Below are 27604 nucleotides of genomic sequence, written 5' to 3'. Positions count from 1 at the left end.
ATACCTGTCATGATCAGAATCTCTCTCCTTTTCACAGAGCTCTAGCTAAACCTCATAAAATGGGAGTTTTCTGTTACAGTGCTTTCATCACTGCTGGTGAGTGAAAGAAATGTGAAGGCAGGACCAGAATCTTACCCAAGCCTAATAGAAGAACCTCATCCAATACATGAAAAGAGTTAAATGCCTGGCTACTTTCACTGTGGACAACACTTCTAGTTAGTAAGAAACTAATAATAGCGATTTAAATTTCCTTTTACGTCCCAATTTTCAATGCGTACTGTTACAAACTGACATGGGACTGGGAATTTCAGGCACTGTTCTCCTCTTAGACACTTGAAATTTCATCTTTTGGTATGGGCTTATGTTCTTTTCCAAAGCACAGTTCAAAGTGGGGACTTGGTAGCCACATGCTGAGGCCCTTATCTAGGAGGCAATATGAGCCCGAGGCAGAGATGAACCCAGGGGTTTACAAAACATTGAAGTACAAGACTTGCAAACTGATGGAACTGTTCAACCAGATAAACACAGCTACAATTGTATGCTGACAACAAGAAAGCAAACTGCCTTAAGTTGAAAAGGAAATATAAACATTCCTCAGAGGAAAAAAATTAGTTAGATTTGTTATTTTTAAGGCATTGAATATATGGCAAACCCCATATTCTTAAATTCATCTTTTCCACCTCTTCTCTGCCCATCTCATATTTTTCCCCTTTGTTCCTATGCAGGAAAAATAAGGTAGAATGCTCCATGCAATCAGTTTTGTCAAGGAAAGTTTCTCCTCTGCTTATACTTGTTGTTAAGCATGTGATTACACAGCAGCCAGAACCTTTCCTTGACTGATGGAATGTCTCCCGGCTTGTATATAAGCAAAGCTTGTGAAACACTTTGAGATGACTATATTAGTACATATGGTGTCTTATGCCATGGGCACAGGCAAAAAAAAAATTACTGTGGAGTAAGATGGAGCATAATCTTATCAGCTGTAAACTACTCTATCACAAGTGTCCATGTGCACACTCCTACTCCATGCTAAACTGGGACATAAGCTACTCATGCTTTTATTGCATAGTACTGAGAGAGGGAGATGAAAGCATCTAGGCACACAGTTGCCATAAGGAACTGACAAGCTGGATGTTCTCCATCCTACCATACCCTAAGCCTGAGTAGTAGCTTATACATAGTCCAAAAATGTGCTTTAAAACCAGCATTCCTTTTGTGAACATCAATACCCAGAAACTAAATTTTTCAAATAGCCTTTAGAGTTTTTGATTTCTGAGTTGCAGAATAGGACTAGCACTGACTGAAGAGCTGGAGGTAGACAGACCATGGAGTCTTCAGTCCATAATCACAGTACTGGGCCTGGCTGGGATGGAGTTAACTTTCTTTATAGCAGCCCATATGGTGTTGCAATGTGTTTGTGGCTAAATGTTGGTAACATCCAGCTGCTTCAGCTGTTGTTGAACACTGCTTCTACAGCATGAAGGCTTTTCCTTCTTCCCCACTCTGACCCACCCAGTGAGTAAGCTGGTGGTAGGCAACAGGTTGTGAGGGGACACAGCTGGAACAGCCAACCTGAACTGACCAAAAAGATGTTTCATACCATATAACATCATGCTGAGTAATGAAAACTGAGGTAAAGGAAGAAGGATATTTGGCTTCCGAAGTCACCACTACAGCCCTAAGTTATAAAGTCAATACATCTAGATAGCCAAGTGTCTGAACACTAGTGAGAGACAGCATCAAGAATTTAAGGGAACATCTGTTACCTGATGTTACTGTAATCTTGGCATGCAAAAGAGGAAGTTGTGAGCTCAGTGGAATCTACCAGATTGACAAAGGCCTTGGGAACCTGCAGCGATAAAGTAAAAATTAATCACCTTTAATTTGCAATTAAAGGTCAGCAAGAAGCAATAATGGCAAATTACATCTACAGCTTCACGTTACCTCTGACCTAGGATTCACCTACATAAATTCAACAATCTGAGTCTGCGAATTTTGCCCTGAGCCCTACTCCCAGAGTGCTTGCCACCCAGAATAATACTGATCATCATTCACGAAGTACTTGTGACCATGACTTCTTAACTGAGACCCAGCAATTCATTTTACATAACCCAAGTGGCTGCCAGCCAGCTAAACTGAGCTCAAATGAACTAGGATCTACCATCTTTTTGGCAACATACAAAGCAAATGTGTGGCTGAAACGTCCTGTGTAACAGCACAAGCATTCATACATCCTGCCTCACCTCTCCCCCCCACCACCCCAAGCAGAAAGCAACTTTCCATTTACATAATGATATTTCACTTTTACAAATGCACATACACAGATTCTGGAAATAATAGCAGAGAGAATCCAAAGAGAATGTGTGGGTGGAACTGTGCCATACACAACATTTGAAGTCAGTCTGAGAAAAACAAGTGGTTGTGGCCTGATGTAACCAAACTGTAGCAGGTTTAGTGTCCTTTTTAGGCCCTCAATTCAGCAAAACAAAACTATTGGAAAATGCTATTGAAATAATTCAGATAAACAATGATATATCCACATCTAGTCTACTATTCCTTAGTTGATTTAAGAGACATGGCAGAGCATTTCCTAGAATCCATCCAAGGTAAGCAGGTAGTTCTTAGCTCAGCCAGCTAAAAACCCTTTAGAAATGCCGAGATTTTAAAATTAACTCATGAAAGGAGTTGGGGTTTTTTCAGAAATCACTTAAAAAAAGAAAGAGCAAGTGGTACACCAGCTTGTGCTGTAAAATGAACACTTACCCACCCATCCCTTCTGCTTGCATGCATCAGCTTTGTAAAAGCATGAATAAAGCATTTAGTGAGAATGAATAAAGTCAGTGGATTAGATTCAGTGAGACTGGTGTTCTAAGTCACCTGAACAGTGGTACACTCTCTAGTCCGGTAAAAGCTGTAAAAATTAGCAAAGGATTCAGGTCTTCAAGGTGGATGAATAAATCTTACCATTTTATACAAAAAATCCAAGACAGATTTAAGTTTTTCCAGGTTGTGCAGTATGCAGTCACTCTGCAAATGAGATGAGAATTGTCACAAAAACTAGTAGAAAAAACAAAGTTATCGATTTGTCAAAAGTCATAAACCCTCTGTGTTGAGTTGTGTACTGAAGAATTATCAACGACCACTACATTCTGGATTCAGCCTTTGCTTACATGAAGGCAAAAAACCCCTTGGAACTAGTCTTGTAATTTAACTACCTAGAATTAAGACAACATTAAAAAAAAAAAAAAAAAAAGAAAAAGAAAAAGACAGGAACAGAGAAGAAAAGTGTCTTTAGACTTGAAGGTGGACTTCAAGTTGTTCTAAGACATTTCAGACTTGGGATCACATATTAAGTACATGTTTATAATATAAAACACATTGTGTGGCAGGAGTTCACATCACCGAGTCATTCCAACATCCTGGAACTAGCTACTCCTTTGATTCACTGTGGGAGAGAGCAGAGCTTGGGAAAGTGTCTTAACCACCTGCCCTGACTACTAAACCACCCCACAGAAAGCTTACCACTTGTGTGGATGCACAGGAAGAACATGGGTTTTCAGCACTGTAAAAAACTGTGATGAGTTTCCAGTCATTTTGGAAGTCAATCATCTGAAAGGAAAAAAAAAAAAATAATTGAAAGGAATAGGATAATAAGTTGCTATTTTCCTTTTTCACACAAGATTTACTACTACTGCAAGTAGTACTTGCTTAAAATCTACCAAGCAGTAGTCCAGGGCCTAACCCCGGCCACCCTGATCACTTCCATTTGACAAGTCATCCAGCTTTTCCCTGAAGGAGATGACAAATGGATGGTTAGGCAGCAAATGTTGCAATTAAAGCTGAACATGCTTAGGTTAGAGCCCGAAATTGTTACTCTTGCAGAGTCTGTTGGAGAAGATGGGCACACACCACTTAGCACAGAGCTCGATGTAGCTGTTTTCCATCACTGTTGCAGCTTGCTGACAGCATTAATGTGTCTGAACTGGGTCACGCTAGTGGGTTGAAGACTGGAGGAAAAAATCTGAGACCCAGAGCCCTGCTCAGCTGTGCTATGTTCATTAGGCAGTTCTTGCCAATCCTGAAGAACACTGGTTAGAACCGCTCAGCCCCACAAAAATTTATGGACAGTCCAACGGGCTCCCTGTAGAGCGAAGAGGCAAGAGCAGGATTTCCTTGGCAATTATATTTTCCCATTATGTCAAGACCATTTAACAAAATAACAAGCCTCAAGGTTAAGAACAGAATAAAAACGAATGCATCAAACTCCATGGTGGGATTTACAAAGCACTCAGCACATTGTGAGTGACAATTCACCTCTCACCAGGGACATCAGCCAAAGCTTATCTAGTTCTTTATTGTCCTTTTTGAAAAAGTGATCCTAAAAAGACCAAGAGGAAACTGAAGAGACAAATACAGAGAAATATTATTTTGCCTTGAGGTCTCACATCCTTACCCAATAGAAAGCAAATATATTGGCTTCCCTACCAAGCTCTTCAGCCACTCTGATAAACGTAAAGCAGGTGGGATACTTTCAAGAACCAAACTTGATACTTGAAAGGTACAGAATTGATTTTTATTTGCAACAGAAAGACTGAAGTCCATTAACCTCAAGAAATGGCATTTTCTCTTTTGAAGATATTTTTTCTGAGTGTTTTGCTGTTTAAAGTATTTCATCACATTTCTCCCTTTTTCTGCTCTCTGAATTGTCCTGTGCTTTAAACAAACCTGATTCTCTTTCATGAGCCTCACTATTTCTTCAGCTTGATGCAGGAGGTCTCTGAAAAGCAGAAAGGAAAGAGACTGTGAAGGCATCAGTAAGGGTAAAGCTTTGGCTGAATTTTACCATTAAATCAAAGAACATTTGACACTTCAGGTGGGATTAATCTTTTCTATTCTAAATGTGTTAAGATTAGACACTTGTCTGTGCTACACAGAGAGCCTGGGGTGATTAGCTCATATTCAAGTATCTCACTTAGATGACAACAGCAGACACAGGTTGGTAGGCACACCTCTAATTCTATTTGAGCTCAAAAATTCATTTTGCAGCTATAAAGAGTGATACTTGATGATTTCAGATCATCCAGACCCCAAAGCACACAGCAGGCTTTGTTCCTCCTGCTTCCAAGATGTGACAATTGAGCCACAGTGGCGGGGTCTGTCCCTGGAGTGACCATGCAGCCTCTGTGAGTACTGCACATATTTCGTGTCCGCTGGAGTGCTCCAGAATCAAAGGCTTCCACCCTCCACCATTCCAGCTGTAAACAAACTGCCCAGCCAAAAACCTCTGAGACTCACGTGGCTTGACTGTCTGATGTCACTCCCTCTGTGCTAGGCGGAGGAGATTGGTGCAGGACCGAGGGATTAAAACTGCTAATGAGAGCTGAATGACACACACAGGTTAGGTGATTTCTGCATACCAGGAACTGCTTCTCTGCAATTTCACTATAAACACAACTGAACCAAAACAGTTAGAAAATGTAAAGTCTCTCTCGGCAGGCACGAAGGGTATGCTTGGGCCCCTCTGTGGCTGTTCTTGCTGGGTTTGCTTCTCACCTCCTGAGGTGGAGATCTGATGCCTGAATTTGCCTTCAGACTTAGATCAGAAACCTCTATCCCCATCTCCTGTGATAGCCACAAGTACTGTAGATGGATTTAAAACCAGGCAGCTGTAGAAATGAAGCTACTGAGAAGGGCTACCCAGAGTCAGTATCCTAAACTGCTAAACTGCTGCCAGGTTTTAAAGCCCTTTCATAGAGAAATGGAGATGACATTAAGACACTCGGAAGATTTGGAGGGGAGGATTCTGGAGTTATCCACTACTCAACTCAGCATTTCAATGGACCTGAAGCTTTTACTTGGAACACTCTTCAAGCAAGTCAAGGCTGCCCTTCACAGCCAGCTGATACCAGCTGACAGTTGATGAATTCACCTATGTGGTGCATCTATGGCAGCTCCAGTGTAAATCCTGAACACTTGGTACAGAAAGAGTACCAAACAGGCAAAGCCACATGAGATTTCACTGGGCTAAGATGGGCAGCAAGCACATGCCAGTGGGGACTTTGGCATGGGTAGTAGTAACAGCCCAAAAAAATCCCTGTTGCGCTCTTCCAGCAGTCTGTGATACCACTTCTTTACTACTATTTGCCCACCCAGACAGTCTCTTTAAAGCCAGCAGAGATAACCCAGCCATTCTCATGTCCCCCAAGGACACCGTCCCTCAGATTTCCCTTATGCCCCCACAGGATGCTTCTGCTACACCTGCTGTGCAGCCCAGCAGAACACAGGTGCTCCTGTCAGCACACCATTCAATCAAGTTGCTTGAATTTCAGTGTGGCAGCAAGACGCACCTGCTAAGGTTTCCACGCTTACTTCAAGGAGGCTCTTTCCTGTGCTATAGAAAGGGAAGAGAAAACAGGAAGTTGCTGTTATTCTGTTTCTCAAAGAAAAATTATTACAGCACAGCCTCAATTTCTTATTAGCAATGCTAGAGCTCAGAGCATGTATTCATGGCAGCTGCTGAAATTAAGAATGGGGCCTTTCTTTCCCCAAAACCATCGTGTCATCAGCTACTGCTGAGTAAGAAAAGTGTCTTAGATGTCAATTTTTGTCTCTCCACACTCTGCGTGTTGTAGTAATTGGCTTATGCACACTTGGAAGTAATGCAGGGACCTCTCTGTGTGCAACAGTATACAACTGGACCTGGATATTTGTGCAATCATTAAAAAAATTAGTCTTTTAAAACTTGTCTGTGCAGGGCCAAATTTTCATAAGGAATGCTGTGACTCGAGCTACATAGAATTGCATCTAAAAGGTTCAGCCATATGTGCACATACTGATTTAGATCTGCTAAAGGGCATGAAAAAAGAAAACAGGGTAATGCTTGCCCATGAAGGTCTGGGAATCATTCAAGCAGAGGGTTCTTCCTCTGCTTTCTGGTCTCTAATTAGTGGATGATGACATTTACTACCTAGAATTCATCACTTAGCAATGACTCTTAATTGAGAAGATTGCAACCCTAAGGTAGTTCCATGCTTTGCATGAAGTACAAAGAATCTGTGTTAACTAAGCATTGGGAATGACCCAGTCTCTCAAAATCCCTTCTATTTCAGGAGACTTTCTCCTCCTCTCTAGAAAACAGTAAGAATTGCTTGAGTTTGATTCCTGCACTGTGATACAGTATAAATTATTATCACAATACTGTATAAATTATTATCACGACACTTGTCAATGCTGCCAATTCATTGTTACCTTTGGAGCAAATCCTCATTATGCTCACCAGATGCTGGTGCCTGTGAACAAGCAAGTAATAAGAATAGTATTAAGCAAAGGTTAAACTAGGTCTACATAAGTGCCCCTACTGTATTCCACTCCTGTTATAAGTAGTGTTATTTTCTACATACTCTTCTCTATTGCGCTGCAGTTAATCAGAGATTTAAATTATTTCCCAGAGCTTCCTTATTACAGCGTATTTTCATAGTCTGATAACCCTTTCTTAGTTACTACTTACATTAATTAATTTATTAGATGTGGCTTAAAATAAAATTTGACTAGCAGAACTCAAACTCCAAGAAAATATTATTCTAAACCAACTTTCTTCAGATCTATTCCTTTTCAACAAGGGGCATGACCTGAAGTAATTCAGATAACGTACATGGATGGCACTCAGCCAGTATGGTGTCTATTAAAAAAACCTCACAAAACCAAACTAAAACCCACACCCTTAAACACAGAAACTTCATTGATTTTAAAAAGTCTGAGGAAGACAGAAAAATTTGCTCTAGGGAAGTAGACATTCCTTAAAAGAAAGTAATTTAAATGTTTTTCTATGGTAGCATCCACAAGCAACAAAGACATTACCACCAAATGACTCGCTCTAAAGGGCCATGGATCTGTTATATGTGTAGTACATTTGTTTTTAGGACAATTATTTCCCTCTAAAGAGAGAAGTATTTACAGGGAGTCCAGGAGTGCTGATTTTCTACTGCAAACTCTTAATCCCAAGAAACAGTACGATGTCTTGAATATCACCTCAAATTTGAAAGTTATTTTGCAATAAGGGAAAATCTCCCCCATATCTTTGCAGTTGTAGCCCCAGTAACAGCTACCAATTTTCCCCAAATTTCTACACTCCCTCCAAGCTTGAGAATTATAGTTAAATAATTTTAATTGGGCCAACTATTATGATAAGTAAAGATAACCCAAATCTGACTGTATTAGAACAGGCAGGAGAACTTTACCCTGTAATTTACATATCAGAAGTACATCTTTGTGATTCTTCTGGAGTTTCTCCCTTCTAGATCTAGGAGATCAGTGTCAACAGAAAAAAACTCAACAGGATGGAAATCTATTGCATTTCTCGATAATCTGTTCTAATGGTGATCACCAAAACTGTACTTTTTTCCGGTTTGAATTTTCCCAGCTTCTTCTTCCAGTTATTTGATCTGTCATACTCATCGTTAGGAAAATCCAAGCACTCAATCACAGTTCTCTGCAAGAACACTGTGGTCACATTTCGTCTTGCACAAAGTCAGCTGGTGCTATTTTTAGGCTGAAAGTATGCTGGAACACTGAACAGCAGGTATTTCCAGTCATTTTTCACCAGAAACCTTTGATGCTTGTGGAAAGATAAAAGTCCTGAATGCCCTTACTGGGACCCCAAACTACATCATCAGCTCACTTCTTCATCACAAGGGAGGAAATGGGTCACGTTTAGCACACTTCCTGCTTGTACTTACTCTTTGCAAACTTCCTATTGCAGTGACTGCTTTAATGTCAGCTGGCCTCAGAGCATGAACTACAGAAACATGAAAGACTTCAGGTTAGAAAAAAGAGCTGTAACTTTGAAAGAAAATGACATTCACCAGTATACCAAAACATAGCAAAATTGATTAAAGCATAAAAAGTCTATACTGATCTTTCCAACTTGCAATTTTAAATCAGTCAGAGAGGATGAGAAACTTTACTCAGCTGTTCAGTAAATACTTTTGGTGCACTGAAGTGCTCAACCACCCAGGAAGAAGAGATCACAAAACAGGGCCGTGAATAATTTAAATAATAGCAGCATCCTCAATTGGCAGCTGAAGAAACTAAGGTAGAAAAGGTTGTATGGATAAAACCAAAAACTAAGGAGTTTGTTGAGTCTACCCTTCTTTGGTCACACCCCACACCTTGACCTTCCCTTCAAACCACTGATTTCTCCCCCAGCCCTTTCTCAAATGATTTTGGAAGGCAAAGCCCCTACAAGGATAATATCCAACACAAACCTGAAGATGAAGGAGTCTCTGGTAGCATCGCCTGCTCACAGGAAAACTGGAAGCTTCCTAGAGCCTTTGACATAAACAAATATGGTCCATTGTTTAGATCTAACATGGAAATGTGTGGAAGGAGGGGTCCTATGGGCTCCACTCTCACACAGTACCAAGCTCTTACTTGTATAACAACAGTTCTAAAGAACAATTACAACTCTGCTAGAAATACATGGGAATGCAGATCTGGACAGCTGCATTTTCAAATCCACTCTTCCAAAACTTGACACTTTTTGCTCAGTTTTCTGACTGGTTGACACAGAATTGGGCCTGAAACAAGCATTGAAATGTGCTGAACACAGAGGGTTACATCCATCGCTGGAAACAGTGGAAGAAACATCTGGAAAAGGTCATAAGGACAGCTACTACACACATCTTTGTGTGCCAAGGAGCACACCCAACACACACATCTATCTCCAATAGGCAACAAGAAAGACAGAACAAACCAACACTGAGCCCCTTGCAAGCAGCAAAATTCCCACATGATTATAGAAAACACTAACAAGGGGAATAAAAAGAGTTGCATTTGGGGCAAGGATGTCAGTTATTCACTCATTAAGAGAAACAGCTCAGTATCACTCAGATTATTTAATGCCCTCCTACATCTTTACCATAAGTATGGCCCAACATCTAGTACTTTAAAGAGAGATGAAAGACAATCCCCCTGGGGTGACTTCACTAGAGCTTCCCTCACTACTATGACTATGTTTGTTTATCTGACCAATACCACTACTACACAAAGGTGAAATCAAGGGCCACCACAGTCCCCGTGCACCCCCTAGTCCCCAGCTGGAGCACTTAAATGGTGTGCATACTTTGCACCTTTATAGCTCAAGGAAGACTTTCATCTTGTGTTTCTAAGAGAGCAACAAAGCATCTAGGAATAAGTGCTAACCACAATCGATTTACGTACAGGATATGAAACCAAGTAACAAATGTTGCTCGGAGAAACCTGCATTTCCTCATTAGCTACTGTAATCTTGCAGCTGCCATATCACATTGCTGAGTCATTTGCTTCGCGTTTAATCTTTGTAGAATTGAACCATTTAGAGCACCAAGCTCTATTCTTTCTTCTTCTGCCTACCTCAGAGGAAACAAGAGCAAGAGGTGGTAATAGGTTTTGGGGGAGGGAAGATAAATCTGCTCTCATACTTTACCTTTTGTTTCCCCTGCTTTTCCAGATGATCTGCATTACCTTAAAAACAATAAAATAATTAATTATGCCTTTTTTAAAAAAACCTTGGAAAAACAAAGCATTAATACATCTAAAACCACAGAACCCTGAGAGAATCAACCTGTCTCCTCTGTCCTACTTTCCAAAAGGTGAGGTTCATCCCAACAACTAAATGTATTTTCTTAGCACTTGCTGTACTAGAATAAGCTTTTTAGTTACTAAACACAGGTGAGATTTGTTGACATTAGTGGAATACAACAAAGTCATGCACACAGGTGATGGAATCCTTGTGGATCTCCTCAGCCAACCTCATGCTCCACAGGCCTTTTCTACCTGTTTTTCACTGTAGTCTTCTTAGTCTGTCCAAATTTAGAGTAATTTGAACATGTACAAGGTGAAACTCCTTGGAAAGGAGGAATTAATTTACATTCTCCACAATCAAAGAGCAACATAATGCTGCTGTGAGTTTGCCATATTGATAAATAAACAGTTGCAATTGCTTATCTTAGTGGAGAATCTTGATAGATTACCTAATCTGTGGAGCCAGAAGTCAGGCCTATAGCTACTTCAGTAAACATTATTCTCTTTCCTTGAGTATACACCTGGATTTATACACACAGATTTTGATTTATCCTGAAATCTCCATGCAGGTAGCCATGATACCTGAGTCTGGACCCTCAGCTGAACTTCAAAGTACATTCACAGCTGTCCCTGCTGGCCACACTGAAGTCATCAGCATCCAACAAGCCGCCTAACGAGTATTTCTGTGCTTAGAATAATCGTCCTTTAACATCCAGGAGCTACTTCTAGATTATTTAGCCCCATTGTGTACTTCTGCTTGTACCACTTTATTTCCATCACAGACAGAGGTGATGCAGAGCCAGCTCAGCCCAGCAAGTGGGATATGCTTGGGTGTAGGACAGCCAGCAGTGCTCATGCTGCAAGGAGGTGATGTGCCCAACACAAGCAGGAGCCTCTGGGCAGACCCTGTGGACACGGGTACCAGTGCACAGAGATCAGCATGGCAGCAGAAAGCCCCTACTGCTACCCATGACCACCTCAGCCTGTATCATAAGCCACACTAGGTGACCATCTTCAATAACCATCAGCAACTTCCATTTACTTAGAGGAATTTTTTCCACACTTGGGTTTCAGACATGAACAATTTGAATATTTATATTATTTCTACTGCACTTGGTAGAAAACGGAGACAGTTGCTGCCTGGTTATTGCATGACATTTTATTTAAAATGTGTGCCTGTTCAAACCATGGGTTTAGATGATGCTTTACTCAGGGTGACAACCAGAACCCCAGCTCTGTCATTTAAGATACTGGAGGCACGTGCAATGAGGGATCTATCTGCAGCATGCAAATCTCTTGTAGAATCATTCATTTCAACTGTATTTGAGAATGGATCCACAGGTTACACTGAGCGTGAAAGAGGGCCCAATCTCAGTTTCCAGGACTGGGGGAGTAGGAAGGGGCAGAGAACTGTCTCTTGATATTAGAATGACCATTCTGTGTCAGACTGATGGTCTAACTATTCTGGGACTCTGCCTCTGACAACATCCAAATGCACAAGGTTAGGGAAAGAATAAGGAAAATACAGTTACATTTCCATGCTCTATCTTCCTAACTATCTGTGCTGTTGGTCGCCCAGAGCAAGCAACTGCTTAATGTTGAAGAACTCCAAGACCTTTTTTCCACCAATCTGGCTATTTGCTTTTCTAATTCTTTCACACTTTTAGCTCCCCCCCCGCCCCCCCCCCCCCAACTCCTGTGGCAAAGGTGCTTCATAATTTAATTGTGTGTTGGAAAAGTACTTTCTCATTTGTTAAAAACGTGATCTGTTTTCTTGTTCTTGTAAATAGTCACTGTTGTGACACAATCTATCATTTTGCATATGCCTGTAGGTCTTCAGCATATACCTATCCATCTTTCTTCCAGGCTGAAGCATATATTTGATGTCATTTTAATTCTGAGCACTCTTATCCTTTGTATTCCTCCTAGGTTTTTCCACATCTTTTTGAGATGAAAAAAAATCTCAAAAATGTGCTGTGCACTGGGACAGAATGCCTAGAGAGGTCATGGAGTCTCCTTCTATGGAGACATTCAAAACCCACCTGGTTTCTAATATAGGTGATCCTGCTCTGGCAGCGGGGTTGGACTAGATGATCTTTCAAGGTCCTTTCCAACCCCTGACACTCTGTGATTCTATGTGAATCTAAACAACTGTCAAGGTGAGAGAACTATGGACCTATACACATTTTCTGTTCCGTCCTCTCTCTCACTACTGACCATTGCTAACACCAAGCTGACGTCTTCATAAAGCTACGTTCTGTGAACAAGCAGTTTCTAATTTAGAGTTCACCATAGTGTACACGTAGCTAGAGGAAGTTTTCCCCATATATACTACACTTCAGTTTTTTATCTGAGCAGCCTGAATAGTTTTGCACCAGCAAGCTAGCATGCCCCCTTATCCAGATCACTTCTGAGTATGTGAAGAACCCAAATCCCAACAGAGGCCACTACGAGCATTTGCAGGTTGTCTCCCCTCACAGTTTGAGAATTTGCAATCTGATTCTTCAGCCCCCGGCTTTTACCAAGGGGCTGACAAAGGTGTGCTTACACCACAACAGATTCTTTAGGAGCTCTTGAAAATATTTGTGGAAACCCAAATGCAACCCAGCTGAAAAATCAATCCACAGGCACTTGCCCATTGTCATGGATTTTCTTCATCAGTTCCACAGGGAAACTCCCCTGTTATATTTACGCCAAGTCAGTTCACTCTGTTCTTTATGCTGCTGTCACCAACTTGCCTAGCACAGAAGACAACATTACTGCCTTTGCACTACTACCACTGCAGTTCCCCAGATCCTCCTAAAAGGCTGCCCATTATAAAAAAGTTTCACAATTCCCACCTTCCATTCCCAACAGCAACACTGATTCGAGAAATAGTTCGCACTGCAGTCGACACAATGGACATGTTGCCATTTCTGCTTGGCTCTCTCCCTTGGGTGAATCCTGGCAATTCTTTTACTGTTTGGTATTTAATTGTTCAAGGTTTTGACCGTTCCCCCTCGCCTTCGTCCCTGCACTGAAAGGCTCAATGTGCAAGGTCTTATTTAAGCTCTAGTGCAGAGAGCAATAAAAGAAAATCGAAGTTAGTTTCATTTTTCTGTTGGGCTTCACCTTCCTTTGATACATCAGTCAGCCCTACAGACTCCCCATTTCAGATATATTTGAAAAAAGGATTTAGTAGTATTTATTCTTTCAACAATGATTCTTTGTTTCCTGTCAGATTAGTTTTTTGGCTTGGCTGACTAACTCTTTTTTAACCTACTAGAGCACATATTCTTTAGTTTTCTTAGCTTGCTTTGGATTTATGCTTTCCATAGATGATTTAAGCCCTGATGCTCCAATATTATAGTTACTCCCTTACCCTACCATTTACTAATTCTAGCTTGTATTTTTAATTTTCTCAATGTCACCACACACACACAAAAAAGTATTTTTCTGAAAATTTTCCCAAAATTTAGGAGGAAGATTCTACGCCTTCCATCTTTGCCCTTATAGTTAACTTGCTTCAACTAGTAAGTCTTACAGGCTGCTATCAATCGATATTTTTTCCCAAATCAAGTTTTCACAGGAACTGCAATCACCACACATCTTTCCCCCTAAATTAAAGGGCTCGAATGCGATAATTTCTTCTACTTATTTTAGGAATCAAAACCTCTTAAGAGCTAGTTATTTATCAGAGCACATTATAATCCTCTGACAACACTTACCCTCACAGCCTACTGGTAAGGTAGATTACTGTTATTATTTATCATTACTTTCTTACTGTGTCTGGGCTTCAGCACTCTGCCTGTAAGGCCAATAGATAACAGAGCATTCTTAGCCTAGAGCACCTACAAAACTGGCATATGGCACCAAATGTGGACTTCACAGACCCAGTACAGGGAACGAAAAGGCTCCCACCTACCCTGGAATTTGCAGAAATCTCAGTGATGATGCCCTGACTGCCAGGAGCTGCCTAACCCATTTACACAATCTTCTATCAGTGAAAAGATGATCATAAATATGAGTTCGGAAAAAAAACTGCGTCCTTTGCTTGAATTTCTGCACCATTTTGGGACAGATCTCAACGTTAGTCTAATTATTTGATGATGTTTTCTTCATCAAAAAGCCTCATTGCCTGCCTAAGATGCAGTCTCTCCCAAGAACAGCAGAAACCAATGCATTTATCTTTGTCAAAAATGATCAAACATACCCAAAATTACATGCAAGATCAGTTTTGCTCACAGATTTTCTTCACCCTGCTTCTAAGACTCCTGCTATACACCCACCTTGCAACAACTAAAAATATAGGTTTCTAAATACTGTGTAACTAGAATTTTCAAAGGGCCTTTCAAAACTTACCTTCTGAGGAGAGTAACCAAAGGAACAACAGACCTAACAATAGCTTCATGATAAGTGCCTCAATTTGTAATCCTGGAGGGCTGTCAGCTAGGCGTTAAGGCTGTGAAGAAAGAAACTCTCTCCTTTTTCCTCTCTTATATTTTAAGAAGTTGATAACTCAGCAGCCATAAAATTTATTAGCATCTTTACCTTTGGAAAGGAAAGCGAGAATAGTATCTTATTTCAAAGACACGTGCAACCCCAGTTTATAAATTATCTCTTCCAAGGGTCAAAGGAGTGCAGAAGCAGCACAGCTTCTCTCACTTGTTCAGAGGCAGCTGCCCACTTTTCAGGGTGACCCTCAGTAAATACGAGGACCAAGATTGGACGAGTCAGCTTCCAGCAGGGTCAAGGCTCTTCCAGGCAATACATCACACATTAATTTGGCGTTATCCTATCTCTACCAGGCAGGGAAGAAGCCTCTGTTCCTGAGCAACAAGGGCAACCAAGCCCTATATAATAGCCCCCATCCACCCAAACATGAAGACTGTGTTCTTCCTTGTTTCCCTCACTGCTTCTGCTCCTTCCTTGCCTTCAAACAGCCTCCTATTGTGCCTTTGTCTCTTCCACTAGCTCCAGAATCACAGGTCCTTCCCAGAGCTGATCTGACTTGCTCAAACTCCAAAAACCTAAGTTTAACTGGCTGCCAGAGGAGTGTGAACAACATCAGAGACAGCACAGAGCAGTGTGGGAGGGTCATGAGCCAAGTGAGGAGAGTAAGCCTCCACCAGAGCAGCTCTGAGCTGTGGTATACAGCAGCACAGCTCTGCCATGCCCTGCGAAACCCTGTCCTAAAGTAAGACAGTGTAAGGGATGCCTCTCCTCTCCTGTGTCACCCTGAGCTATCTTCCTGAGCAGGAATGCAAGCCCTTAAGCATCACTGGCCCTGGAAGCCAGCACATTAAAGACCACCTCTCCAGCTTCAGCCCTGGGAACGTGGACAATTCTCCTGCTAGCAAGCTTTCCTTCACTGGGGTATGGCTCATCAGCATTAGCTAAGACAGAGCACTAGCAGAGGAAGAAAAATCAGTAACTGTCCTCATTCTGCCCAGGTTACCAAAAGACTTGCTATGACACCAGCACAGCAGCCCCGTCACTCTTGCAGATTCAGAGCATGCAGAAACACCAGTTAGACTGTTCTGCTGCACTCACCAGTGACAGACACTCTGCTGTTCTGCTGCACTCACCAGTGACAGACACTCAGCTGTGCCTCAACGACAGTGTCAAGATTAAACCTCTGAAGAGCAGCCTGCGTCCTCGCACAGAACACCAGAGTACCCTCTGGTCTCTTCCAAGCCCACCAACACCCAGATAGAGCTCCTACATGAATGATGGGAGATTGTTTAAGCAAATAGCTTTAAATGCTTAAATAAGCCACTGACACACCCATCTCAGGCAGTCTAACCCATCCTTTAAAGAGCTGTTTATTTTGTCCTTCTGTTCCATGATCAAAATTTGGCATTCCTTGAAGATACATGTTGGAGGAATGTATCTTCTGTATCTTCACTTTTCCAAAGCTGAATGCAATATTAACTCTGAACACAAACATCTACTGTTCAGAGTGACTTGCAAGGAGGAATCTGCAGAGATAGGAGAAAACATTCCTTCCCCCCACCCCAGTCTCCAACCCTATCCCAGCACAAACATACCACAGTACAATCAGCTGCTTATCTCAGACACAGCAGCACCTTCAAGTCTCAGGAGGTTGAGCTTATTCCACTTGAGGGGGTCCAACAGCCTAAAACACAGTTTGACATCTAGTCTTTTTTAACCATTAATGTAATGAAAAAGCAGAAGCTTACTGATTGCACCTCATCAGCCAGCTGCTCCCAGGGCTGGGCTGAAGCAGAGCTGCTAGGGATGTGGGCAGGGTGAGGCAGCTCGCAGGTGAGGCCAGTCAGAGCAGTTACCACCTATCAGTCAAGGTGGCATCACAGAGTCTCAGTGTGGATGGGAGTTATTTTGGTGGGTTTTGTCATTACAAAAAAATTACAAAAGCAGTTGTGGCTGCTTCACTATTCAGCAGAAAGCTGTCATTATCAAGTCTGACAGCAGAATCCTTAATGAGCTGGAAGCGTTTAAAACCCCAGAATAAGGATTTTTTTCCCCTGCTTCACCTCACTGTACACCAAGCAAAACCTGGAAGGGACAATGGCATCGGTTCATACACTTGCCATAAACCACAGCTCCAAGAGTAAGAGTGTAGCCTGAGACATGCTCCAGAAGGGAAACAGCACTAACTGCAAGGCTTATAAGCGTTCTGTAAACACTCCTTATCCCCACCCAAGTATCAAAATAGCTCCTAGATTGAACAGCAAATAGCAGGCGGCAGCAAAGATCAAACAATTTTGCAAAAGGGAGAAGTGAGAATTTTCTCTTAGATGTAGAAGGTGTCAGAGACCAATTAAAGATTTTGCATCACTGCAAAGGCAAAGCTGCATCCTACAGAAGATACAGAGAGCTCCAGACCATCAGCCAACCCTCAGCTAATGATATTTAGGATTACCCCCGAGAAGTGCAACTATGTAGCTCATCACCCAATGATCAACAGGAACTATCCGGTGTCTCCCCTGAAATGCAGGTTGCTCAGGTGGGACAAGGAACTAACTGGACCTGCCTGAAATGTGTGAGTCTTCTTGTCACTTGCCCTGGATAGGGAAAGCTCACAACACAAGTGGAACAGAAGAGTTTTTTGTAGGAGTTGGTGGTGAAGAACAGAAGTTTTGTGCCTTGGGATGTTCTCAAGGAAAGGACCTGTTTCACATGTCAAGGCCCAACAGTGCAAAACACCAAAAAAATAAAAGTGAGCTCCCAGTTACAGCTTTAAAACAAGCAATACTCAAACTTACACACTAAAACATGCCAGCCAAACTTCTTGGCCCATTGCTACATTTTTAGGTGGCTTTTAATGTACCTAGAGCTTCACCTCTCATATGTGGCATGGAAGCTACGGCCAGGAAAGCCAAGCTTTCTACCTTGCCCACATTAAGTTTTTCCTTAGACATTAACTTAAGAAGAGCTCTTTCCCAGTTTCCTTTTATACAGAATATACTGAAAACCAGACCTTGACAACCTGTTGTTGTGGCTCAGCCCCAGGCGGCAGCTGAGCACCTCCGTGGGAGCGGGACAAAACCCCCCCATGGGCTGGGCTAAGGACAGTTACTGATGCAGCACAGTGAGAGGGGAAACAACAACAGGACTTGTGACAGAATACACAGAGGGTGATAACACAAAGCACCTACAACCCAGCAGCACTCAGCCTATCCCAGTCCCCTTTTATAGAGTCATGACTGTCATGTGGTGTGGAAAAACCCTCGGCCCACCAGTGCTGGCTCCTGGTGAGAAGTAACTCTGGCCTAGCTGGAACCAGGACACCTATCTAGGTCTTCACCTATAGGACCAGTGCTTTAAAATACAAATAATGAATCAATGGCAGCATGTTAAAATAAATAAACAATAATAAAAAGCAAACAAAACCCAAATAAACCACCACCACCAAAACAGATACAAGGAAACCCCACAGCACTCAACCACTCATAATTAAACCCAAGATATCAGTCACCATAAGCACAACCTTTTACTGAGTAAGTTAGGGAAGTACCTCGTTCAGCTCCTAATGAACAGAGGCCATATATCAAAGGGTAATGTAATTGCACCCACAAAATTATCATATCACGCTGGCAGAGCAGAGGACTTCTTGTGGAAATAAAGAGCAGACTGTTTCTCCATTTCATCTGAAGAAACAGCCTGCCTGTGACTTGCCAGTGCTTCAGTTAATCCTACTGCCCAGACAAGGCCTTAAATCTTGAATTTTCTATTTAGGAAGCATATCCCTGAATAGATCCCTCTATGAGACACCCATCTGTAATGGGTAAGACACAAAAGTGCTGTGAAACCATTAGGAGTAAATCATACATAACAGTGAGAATTTTCAAGTGTTATCACGATGCTGTACACCCTGTTGCCTCACTTGGCACAGATCGTAAATTTAGTACACACTCTGGACCTAAATTGCAGGTCTTCCTCCACCGGAGACTTCAGGCATGTAGCAGAGAGTAAGGAGATGAAGCTAGGCCAAGGGCAGCCAGAGACATGAATCACCGGGCAGCGATGGTGCAGCAGCAGGGAGGAGAGCAGCACAGCTTAAAGGAGGCTGCTACCACCTTCTGGAGAGAATGCAAATACTCGAAGGAAAAGAAGAAACCAAAAAGTTAACACAGCTGTTTCAGGCAGGAGTTGGGAAGTTCCGCCCTGCATATGGCTGGGTTACAGAAAGTTGGCAAAAGGCCTTGTAATATTTGGTGCCTTCCTTAAAACAAAACAAAACAAAACAAAACACAAACAACAAAAAAACAAACCACAAAACAAGCCAACCCACCAACCAAACAAAAAACCCAAGCCAACCAAAAAACCAAACCAGATTTCTGGAGTTGCAGATGAGGAGGATGTCATTTGTTTCTAAAATGACTTGCAAAAAGAAATACCTGTAAAAACAAATGCAAAGACAAAGTCTCAAATATACTTACTTAAGTGTATTTTTCTAAGCTCAGCACATGACTGGAGAACTGGCCTCTTCACTTGGATTGGCAAACCTGCTACAGACACCTGAGCTGTGGCAATAAATAAGTAAATAAGCAAGGGCACCACTGAAGCTGTACCCATGTTTTGGATGAGCCCTAAGGCAGCAAGCTCCTGCAAACACCCAGCAGTAGCTGAAGGCACAAATGTTACAATGAAATCTCAGATCCAACTTTAATAAGTGAATGAAACTAAAATTATCTTTTCTTGTGCCTGCAGGAGGGCACAGCCTCCCACCCAGACTGACCGATCACCTGGCAAGGGTAGAAGCACCAAAGTAAAGCACAAAGTCCATCTCCGCAGGCTGTGCCTGGTACTGCTGGGAGTCTGGTGGTACCCCCGTCTGCCTTTGCAGCTTGTACAGCTGGCACAGGTCCTTCATGCCCCATCACTTTGTCATAAAAAACTGTTGGACCCTCACAGTGAAAGCTGGCATTGCTCATCACCTTTTCTAGCAGCCCTGGACCTTTGATACAGGCAAGCTGCAGGTCCTGCAATACACTGAAATCCCCTTTGCCCCACAGGTGCAGGAGCCCCCAAGGCTGTGGGAACCTGCTAGTCATTGCCCTTCTGTAGGCCAGCTGAAGGCTTTGAACACCTAGGGAACAACAGGAGTCAAGATTTAGAGATCCTCTGCTAAAAATTTTACTGTTTTGCTGTAGCACGAGAATTTGTTTGAGTCCGTAAGCAGCAAGAAGTTGTGGACTGGACACTTCCAATAACCTCATCTTCAGCTGGCCCCTCAGCTATCAGATTAGGAGATAATGCCCTTTTCTGAAAAGCCCTGTTTACAGCCACAGCCTTGGGAGAGTCTGTCAGTGCTACCACAGCCTTGAAACAGGGTGCTGGCAGGAAGGCGGATAGCAGAGGGAAGCAGTCTGCCTGCCTCTGATAGACAGGGATGGCATTTTAGAGTAGGGATCAGAAAATGCATGCTCTCTTCCTGTGAGTCCCTGGGCAAGTTCATTGATGCTCACATCCAAAGGACCCAGTTCTTAAAATTCTGCATGGAAATTTGGCATCTAAACAAAAAGCCGCTGTAAATTGAAGCCAAGGTCTCAAAGCGCTGTGGTTCTCTGTAAAATGGAAATGCCAGTATTCCCTTTCTCCCAATCTTTTCCATTAAGTTGAAAAATTCCCAGAGCGGTGCCAGCTTTCTGCTGTTCGTACTCACACCACAAAGGGGCTCTGTTTTCAGACGGTGCTGTGATTGCAGCAACCTGTGGAAAGCTCCTGACTCTCATGTGCTCTCTGAAGCTCTTGCCACAGGAAGGTACAACACACAGACTCCATGGGATCAGCCTGTCTAGGAGCCACAGTGTCCCAGACTTGCTAGTCCATCTATCTACACCCCAAAAATCCTGTTTACCCGACTCCCCCACACAAGTTTGTTTCTCAGCTTGCCTCTACAGGTCAGAAAACAAAGCCCTTTGACCTCAATGAGCCAGTCCTGGCTGTGCTATATTCCTTTTGCATCATTAATACTTGTGCTACCAAGTAGTAGAATAGTGGATGAGACAGGGAGAAGGGAGTAAGGCTGCTTTTCCTCAGAAGGGATGAAACTGTTTGACTCTTCTGGATACAATTGAACCATTTACAGGCTTTGAACTTCAAGGTCCTCAAGGCTGACCAGTTTTCATCCATTTCCATCAGAGGCACCTGGGAGCCAGGAGCCTATGGCTCAACATGCTCCCTTTACATACTTCACACACCACAAGTTGCGGCAAACACGTCCTCCCACTGAGGCCTTCACCAGCTATGCAATGCTCTGAGCCGCTCTCACCTGTTCTGTGGCTAAAAGAACCAAACACGGGCTGTCCAGGTGCTCTGTCTTCTTGCTCACTAGTTTTTTCACCCGGTGAGTGGAACCACACTGGGGCAAGCCTGGGAGTAATAGATTATTCAGTGCTTAGAGAAAGTGGGTTAAAAGGCCTTTGGATGCAGGCATACTTGTTTTACTTAGGGACTGTGGAAGGGCAAGAAGCGAACGCCTTTGCTACCTGTGCAGAGGTGCTTACAGAAGCTAAATCTCCTTTTGCAAGGCAAAGAAATTGCAGGGCAAACCCAGCAAATGCACCCAAGTCAATCTTAAACCCAAACGCGCACACACCTCAGCACCCCAGAAAGGGGAGCGGCTACCCAGGCATTAAATAAATAGGAGGGGTGAGCATACAGAAACGATGGAAGCCAGCCTGGACTGGAGGTATTTACCGTGCTGGGCGGGAAGGAGTATCACGGCTCCGCCTGAAGCATGTGCCCCAGCCACGGCCAGTTGGCCTGAACCGCACGTTCGGAGGAGGGTCACGCTTGCTTTTGCCAACTGTAGCTCTCCTAGTTACCACCAGAGGACACCAAATTCCTACATTTTCCCTCCCGAACACAACGCGTTCCCTTCGGCTGAGAACGGGCTGAAAAATGTAACGGCAGCAGAGCTGCAGCTCCAGCCCTTTGGAGGGGAAGGCCAGGCCAGGGGGTTCTCACCGGTACCTGTGGCGGTCAGCTTCTACAGACAGACAGATAGACAGCAGTAGATCTGTACCCTCCTTTACATTCGGAAGCCAATTTCAAGCTTGGTATTTCCAGGGACTGCTTGCTTTAAAGACCAGTAACAATACAGAAAATATCAGTGATTCAAACCAACGCTAGATGATTGGAGACCAAAAGCCACTGCCAGCTGAACAGATGCTCTCATTCCATATTTCCATTGAAAAAGCCTTCCAAAATTCACAGCTTTGCCAGGCTCCATCCTGACATTTCAGCTGAATATTGCAAGAATGCCATCGAGTGCTAGAGGCCTTTGTTTTTAAGATGGAAAGGCTGGGCTCTGGAACCAGCTATGGGTGCAGGCATGGGCCTGTGCATAGGATTTTCTGAACAATTAATCTGCACGTTATTATTTCAAGTGATCTCAATAAATTGCAAAAGCTGCTCAGAATCAACTGGATAAAATTCAATAAAAACACAGCAAAGGACTATGTTTGGGAAGGAGAAATTAAGTGCACAAATGAATGACTTGGAATAATTGGTTAAGCAGCACTACTACACAAAAGGATCTGGAGGAATTAGAGTGGATCATATAATGAGTCAATGGTATGCTGCTGTTGCAATAAAAACAAACATTTCTTTTGGGTTATGTTAGTGGAGTGTCATAAGTATGTCACAGAAGGTCATTATTCTGCTTTGACCCAAAAGCATGCTTGCTGATGCTACAGGTTGTGCCAAAATTGGAGCACCAGCACTTTCATAAAGATAAAGTTTAGAGCAGACTAACACGCCCAACAGTAAGCTTAAGAAGCCCTGAGGAAAGCTGGCTTGACTGGAGAAGCCTTTTCCAAGAGAGAAGGAAAAGTGGGGATGGCCGCCCCAAATGCAGGGGACTGTTCTAGCCAGCAGTAATTATCATGCATCTGTTTTCCCTGGCAGCTCAGAAGAAAGATAGGCAGAGGGGTCCCAGATCAGTGTGGAACAGACCCCAAACCCAGGGTTTCATCTCAACAGGGATCTCTGTTTTTCTTATGTAAGAGGGAAAGCATGCAGATGGGGGATGGGAGGGGTTTTGATGTGACTGTTAGTGACAACCTGGAACCTTGCTTTCAGGTGAGAAATGGTCCTTTTAACACAACAAAGTGGCACACCCAGGAGTGTATACACAGACCACACCTACGGGAGCCAGCTTCCACAGGGTTGTTTGTACAGCAAGCAAAGGAGAAAATAAAGATTGGAGATGGAGCTTCCTTTAAGCCCATTCCTCTCCCAGGTTGACCTGTTGGATTCCCTTCCCTTACACTTAGGCTCCACCAAGCACCTAATCAAACCTGGGCACACTGCCATTCAGCAAAGGCCTTAAGCACATGCTTAAATTTAGGTATGAGCTTAAAATGAAGTGTGTTCAATGACTTCTGTGAACAAAGCCTTAACCTTAAAAAATACACATAGATGAAACAACTAGATTTAAATGCTTTCCTCAGACTCCTTCAAGTTGAGTCTACCATCTCTCCAACCCTGAAATAAATGCCTTGCATAAGAAGACTCTCTTGCTTCCTCTCTGCTGTAAGTCATCGGCTCTTCCCTGCTCCAGGGCACGTACCTCTAGGGACAGATGAGATCTATTCCTGTCTGTTACTGAGCAGAGCTAGATCTCAGCAGGAGTGATAAAGGCCCTTGCACATCATAGCTTGCTTTCTGATACTTCCCTTTTCTCTGGAATTCGTACTCCTTGCCTGCCCTCACTCCCTGCCCCCTTCCCCGTTTGCTCATACTTCTGGAAAGATGACTGAAGTCTAACTAATGAGTAAGATGTTGCTGCACGTCATTGCCTGTCTGCTGCAAGAAGGGGTGAACAAGTTCGTTTGTCCACAGGTTAAAGTGAGGTTGCCATCAAAACAAGGAGCATGTAATTGGAAGACCAACCAGTGGGAAACCTGCCCTCTCCTCTCGTCTGGAGAGTTTAATTTCTCTTGTTTTCTTCATTGTGTACACCACTTTATGCCTGTGCAGCATCTTTCCAGCAAGGATCTCAAAGTGCTTCACAGACCTTAATTAAACCTTGTAAATCCCTAATTGATAGATGAAAATTCTGAGTCACAAAAAGGTGAAGTGATGTGCTCATGGAGAAACAGTGAGTCAGTTGTAGAACATGGAGCAGGGTTGTGGTGATCCCAGTCCTGTACTTGGTATCTCCCCCACTTGCCTGATATTACGGAAGACACAGATCTGCTTGGAGAGCAAGTCCAACAGCTGCCTGATGCAGCTCCCAGTGACTCTTCAATCACCAGTGGGGATGAGCATCAATGGTGTTCGGTACTGCGGTGCCCAAAAAGGGACTAAAAGTGGAGGCCAGATTGCAGAGGTGCTGTATAAACTGACAAGAGCTCCAGCCACCCTGCTTCCCACTAGCTGTGACCCCAAAGCCTGCATGGACCTTGGGGGTCTGGTTAATGGTTGTTTCCAAATCCCCAAGCAGCAGCAGGGAAGCCAGGCCAGTCCCTCTGCCCTCCTCAGATGGCAGCCTGGCAAGTCAGGGTCTTCATGCCCCTGCTGAACACCTGTAGGAGCTGTTCCTGTCTTGGCATTGAAGCCATCTTCAGGCTGGCACAGGGGCCGTAGACCTGCCAAGGCAAAACGTGTCCTGCGCCAGGCAAACCAGCCCACATGCCTGAGCCAGCTCCTGGCTGTCAGGTGGCTCTGGGCAAGTCCCTTTCCTCTTCTGTTTGCCTCCCCAGCCTTTGTTTTCATGTCTGTAACGTGTAGGCTCAGCAGGGCAGGGACCCGGCAGGGCAGGGACCCTCCCGGTTGGGCGTTTGCACCGTGCAGCCCCAGCCAGGCCCGTCTGGGCTGGCAGGACGTGGCGGCTCTGCCTGCCCAGCCCTGCTGCCCATCCCGCCTTGGTGCCAGGGAGCCGGTCCTTCTCAGTGGACATTGTCACAGTCTGCTTTCCAATTATAGCATTTCAGTGCTGCTGTCTGAGTTTTATAAACACTAAACGGCCTTGGCTGACGCCCGAGTTAATGATCCCCTGCAGAAGTGACTTTGGCCAGCCAGCTCCCAGCCGGGCCCTTGCCACACCCGCCAGAAAGGGTCAATTAAAAAAAGACAGGAGAGGATAAAAACGCAGAAATGCAACTTAAAAGATGATGTTGCATCTGAGGAAATGACACATAACTCCCTCCTGTCTGTGAGTGATAATGTGATGCCGCTGCTGAGCTGGGCTTTCCTGAAGGCACCAAACAGTGGTGACTCTGCTCCTCAAACCCACCTGTCTGTAGCAGGCAGCGCAAGCTGCCCACACCTGAACACCCTTTCCTGCTGTCCCTCTGCCTGGCCGGATGAGGGTCTGATGACAGCAGAAGACCTGTAGAAACAGAGCAGATCGATTCACTTACCACCGTGTCAAACCTACGTTTCTTTCATTCAGCTTCCCCCCTCCCCACCCGTTAATAACAACAAAGAACAAAACCCAACACAACTCACCTCAAAAATGCAAACAGAATGAAAAACCCCATGAGAGTAAATAGCTAAGGCTTTTATGTTAATGGAAGAGTTGTTGACAACATTAAAACAAAGGGAAAATCTCTGGGTCAAATTTGCAACCGATGCAAATAAGCCTGTTGAATTTCAGTGAGGAGCACGGACTATCATACAGCGCATACATATGTACATGCATACGCTCCCCTCCTTTGCTAAGGTATGGCAGCTCCGTGCCACAGCCAACACTGGTAAGGGATGACATTCCAGTGTAACTCGTACATATGCACCACTACAGCTCAGCATTTCTATTCCCCCCCTCCAAAAAATTTTTTAAAAATAATAATAAAATAAAACCAGGCGAGCGCACAGCTGCAAGGAGGCCTGGGTAATTGTGCAATGCTGGGAACTCTTAGGTAGTTAATAATTATACTCAACCTTCGGTCTAGTTCCTAACAACACCCCTAGGCGTGTCGCTCTTACAGAATAAGGGCACACGCCCTGCTGTGTCTCCTTGCTTAACAGGAACACAAAGTACAGTAGTAGGAGGTGTTTCCTTGAACTCTGAACAATTGGACATTTAAGGATTAATTACTGTTAAGGAGCTTTGGACTGGCAAACACACTAACTCAGCTCTTGGCTGCGTCTCCCAGCCAAGTTCTCTCAGTCATCCTAATTAGACATCCTGATACCATCTTTAATTATATGATCTCACATACTATTTTTTTTTTCTTCTTTTAGTTTTTTTTTCTCTTTACACTGAACCCCTGTCTTGTGCAGCACGCTGAGTGGGCAGAGCACAGAGGGGTGAACTGGCAGCGAGGAAGGCGCCTCGCTGGGAGTTGTTTCCCCCCAACCCCCTCCCTGACTCGGCTGGTGCAGCAGCAAGACCATGGGCTGTTGGGACCCAAGGCAGCTGGGAAGCCAAGCTCCCCGCACAGCTGAGGACACCCCAGGTCTTTCACAAGAAGGAGGAAAAGGTTGAGCCTGCTGCAGCTCCCTTGCTGCTGTGGGAAGACGGGCCATACACTGGATTTGCACTGTTGACTGCAGCCCAGTTGGAAGAATCCTGTGTCAAGCAGTATCCCATTCCAGATGCAGCGAGTGCGTGTGTGCGCGCACATGTATATACACACACGCTCTCCTGTACACACCTTGATCTTGTTGAAACAACAGGAGGAGCGCAGTGCGTGTTATTAATGTTTTTCACCTTTGTAAACACAGCATCACTGGGGCGACGCTCCTGCGTCCCGACTTGCAGTACCCAGCGGTGCTATGGGCCTGACGCCCTCCCATCCCCCTTTGCCCCAGCGCCTGCCAAAAGCTGCTGAAGCTGCTTCGCATTCTAGCTGGTCCTGTTGTTCTGCAACATCCTTCCTAGGAAGGGACCCAGCTACAAATGAGAGACACTAACCTGATGTCACCTTGGCTTCTGTGTGTTGTTCGCTGCCCACCCTCCTACAGACCACCCCCCCTTCCCTTCCCCTAGATGCACAGAGGGAAATTTTAGGTGGCGTGCTTTCAACTGAAACACTGCTCTGCTGAGCTGGAAACTCAGTATACCCTGAGGTCAGCTGAGGTTCACTTAGCTGAGGAACTCCTTAAATGGTATAGTCTGAAAAGCCAGCTCTCTTTGTGAGCAGCATGTGGACAGGGGGGCGAGTTCTCAATGGGACCCATTTCTAAATGCTGGGGCCCCAACCTTGTGTGAACGGGGGGCAAGAAGGCAGCCGCAGCCTCACTGCTTTCCCCAGCACCAGCCTGCTCCCTGGAAATGGCTCCAAGAACCACCCCTGCTTCTACCTGCCAGCTGAACGACCTGGTTGGCCTCAGTGGGGAGGGTGTGCAGCACCCTTGCTCACCCTGCGCTCCTGGGGCTGGCGAGCCTGGTACATGCCCTGACAGGGCCTCTGCCTGCCCTCCTCTAGGGTCTGGGCAAGCCTGTGGGCAGAGGTGCCACTGAGTGCTTCACCACCTCTTCCAAAGTCAGGAGGCAGGAAAGGAGGACCTGACTGTCCCAAGCAGGCAGCAGTACCCCACACAGGGAGGAGCCCTCTCCTCCCAGCTCCTTGGCGTTCCTCACTGATTCAGAGTCAACATAATGGGGCCGAGATGGCGCCAT

At 44.2% G+C, this 27604-nt stretch overlaps 1 protein-coding gene across 1 annotated transcript in view; it reads right to left on the bottom strand.

The window, feature by feature from the left end:
- PLB1 (phospholipase B1) overlaps window positions 1–27604 on the bottom strand; it is a gene marked incomplete at both ends in the record, with an annotated part of 94886 nt that extends 67282 nt beyond the window's left edge. Inside the window, 10 exons of the mRNA XM_084261093.1 lie at window positions 1767–1849; window positions 2965–3027; window positions 3523–3609; window positions 4726–4777; window positions 5296–5380; window positions 6348–6391; window positions 7249–7289; window positions 8736–8794; window positions 9264–9327; window positions 27518–27604. Coding sequence (XP_084117219.1) covers window positions 1767–1849; window positions 2965–3027; window positions 3523–3609; window positions 4726–4777; window positions 5296–5380; window positions 6348–6391; window positions 7249–7289; window positions 8736–8794; window positions 9264–9327; window positions 27518–27604 — 665 coding nt within the window. The remainder of the gene's footprint in view (window positions 1–1766; window positions 1850–2964; window positions 3028–3522; window positions 3610–4725; window positions 4778–5295; window positions 5381–6347; window positions 6392–7248; window positions 7290–8735; window positions 8795–9263; window positions 9328–27517) is intronic.

Source organism: Gallinula chloropus (genome assembly GCF_964237585.1).
Source record: "Gallinula chloropus genome assembly, chromosome: 3".
NCBI lineage: Eukaryota > Metazoa > Chordata > Aves > Gruiformes > Rallidae > Gallinula > Gallinula chloropus.
This window is presented reverse-complemented; position numbering and strand designations above follow the sequence as displayed.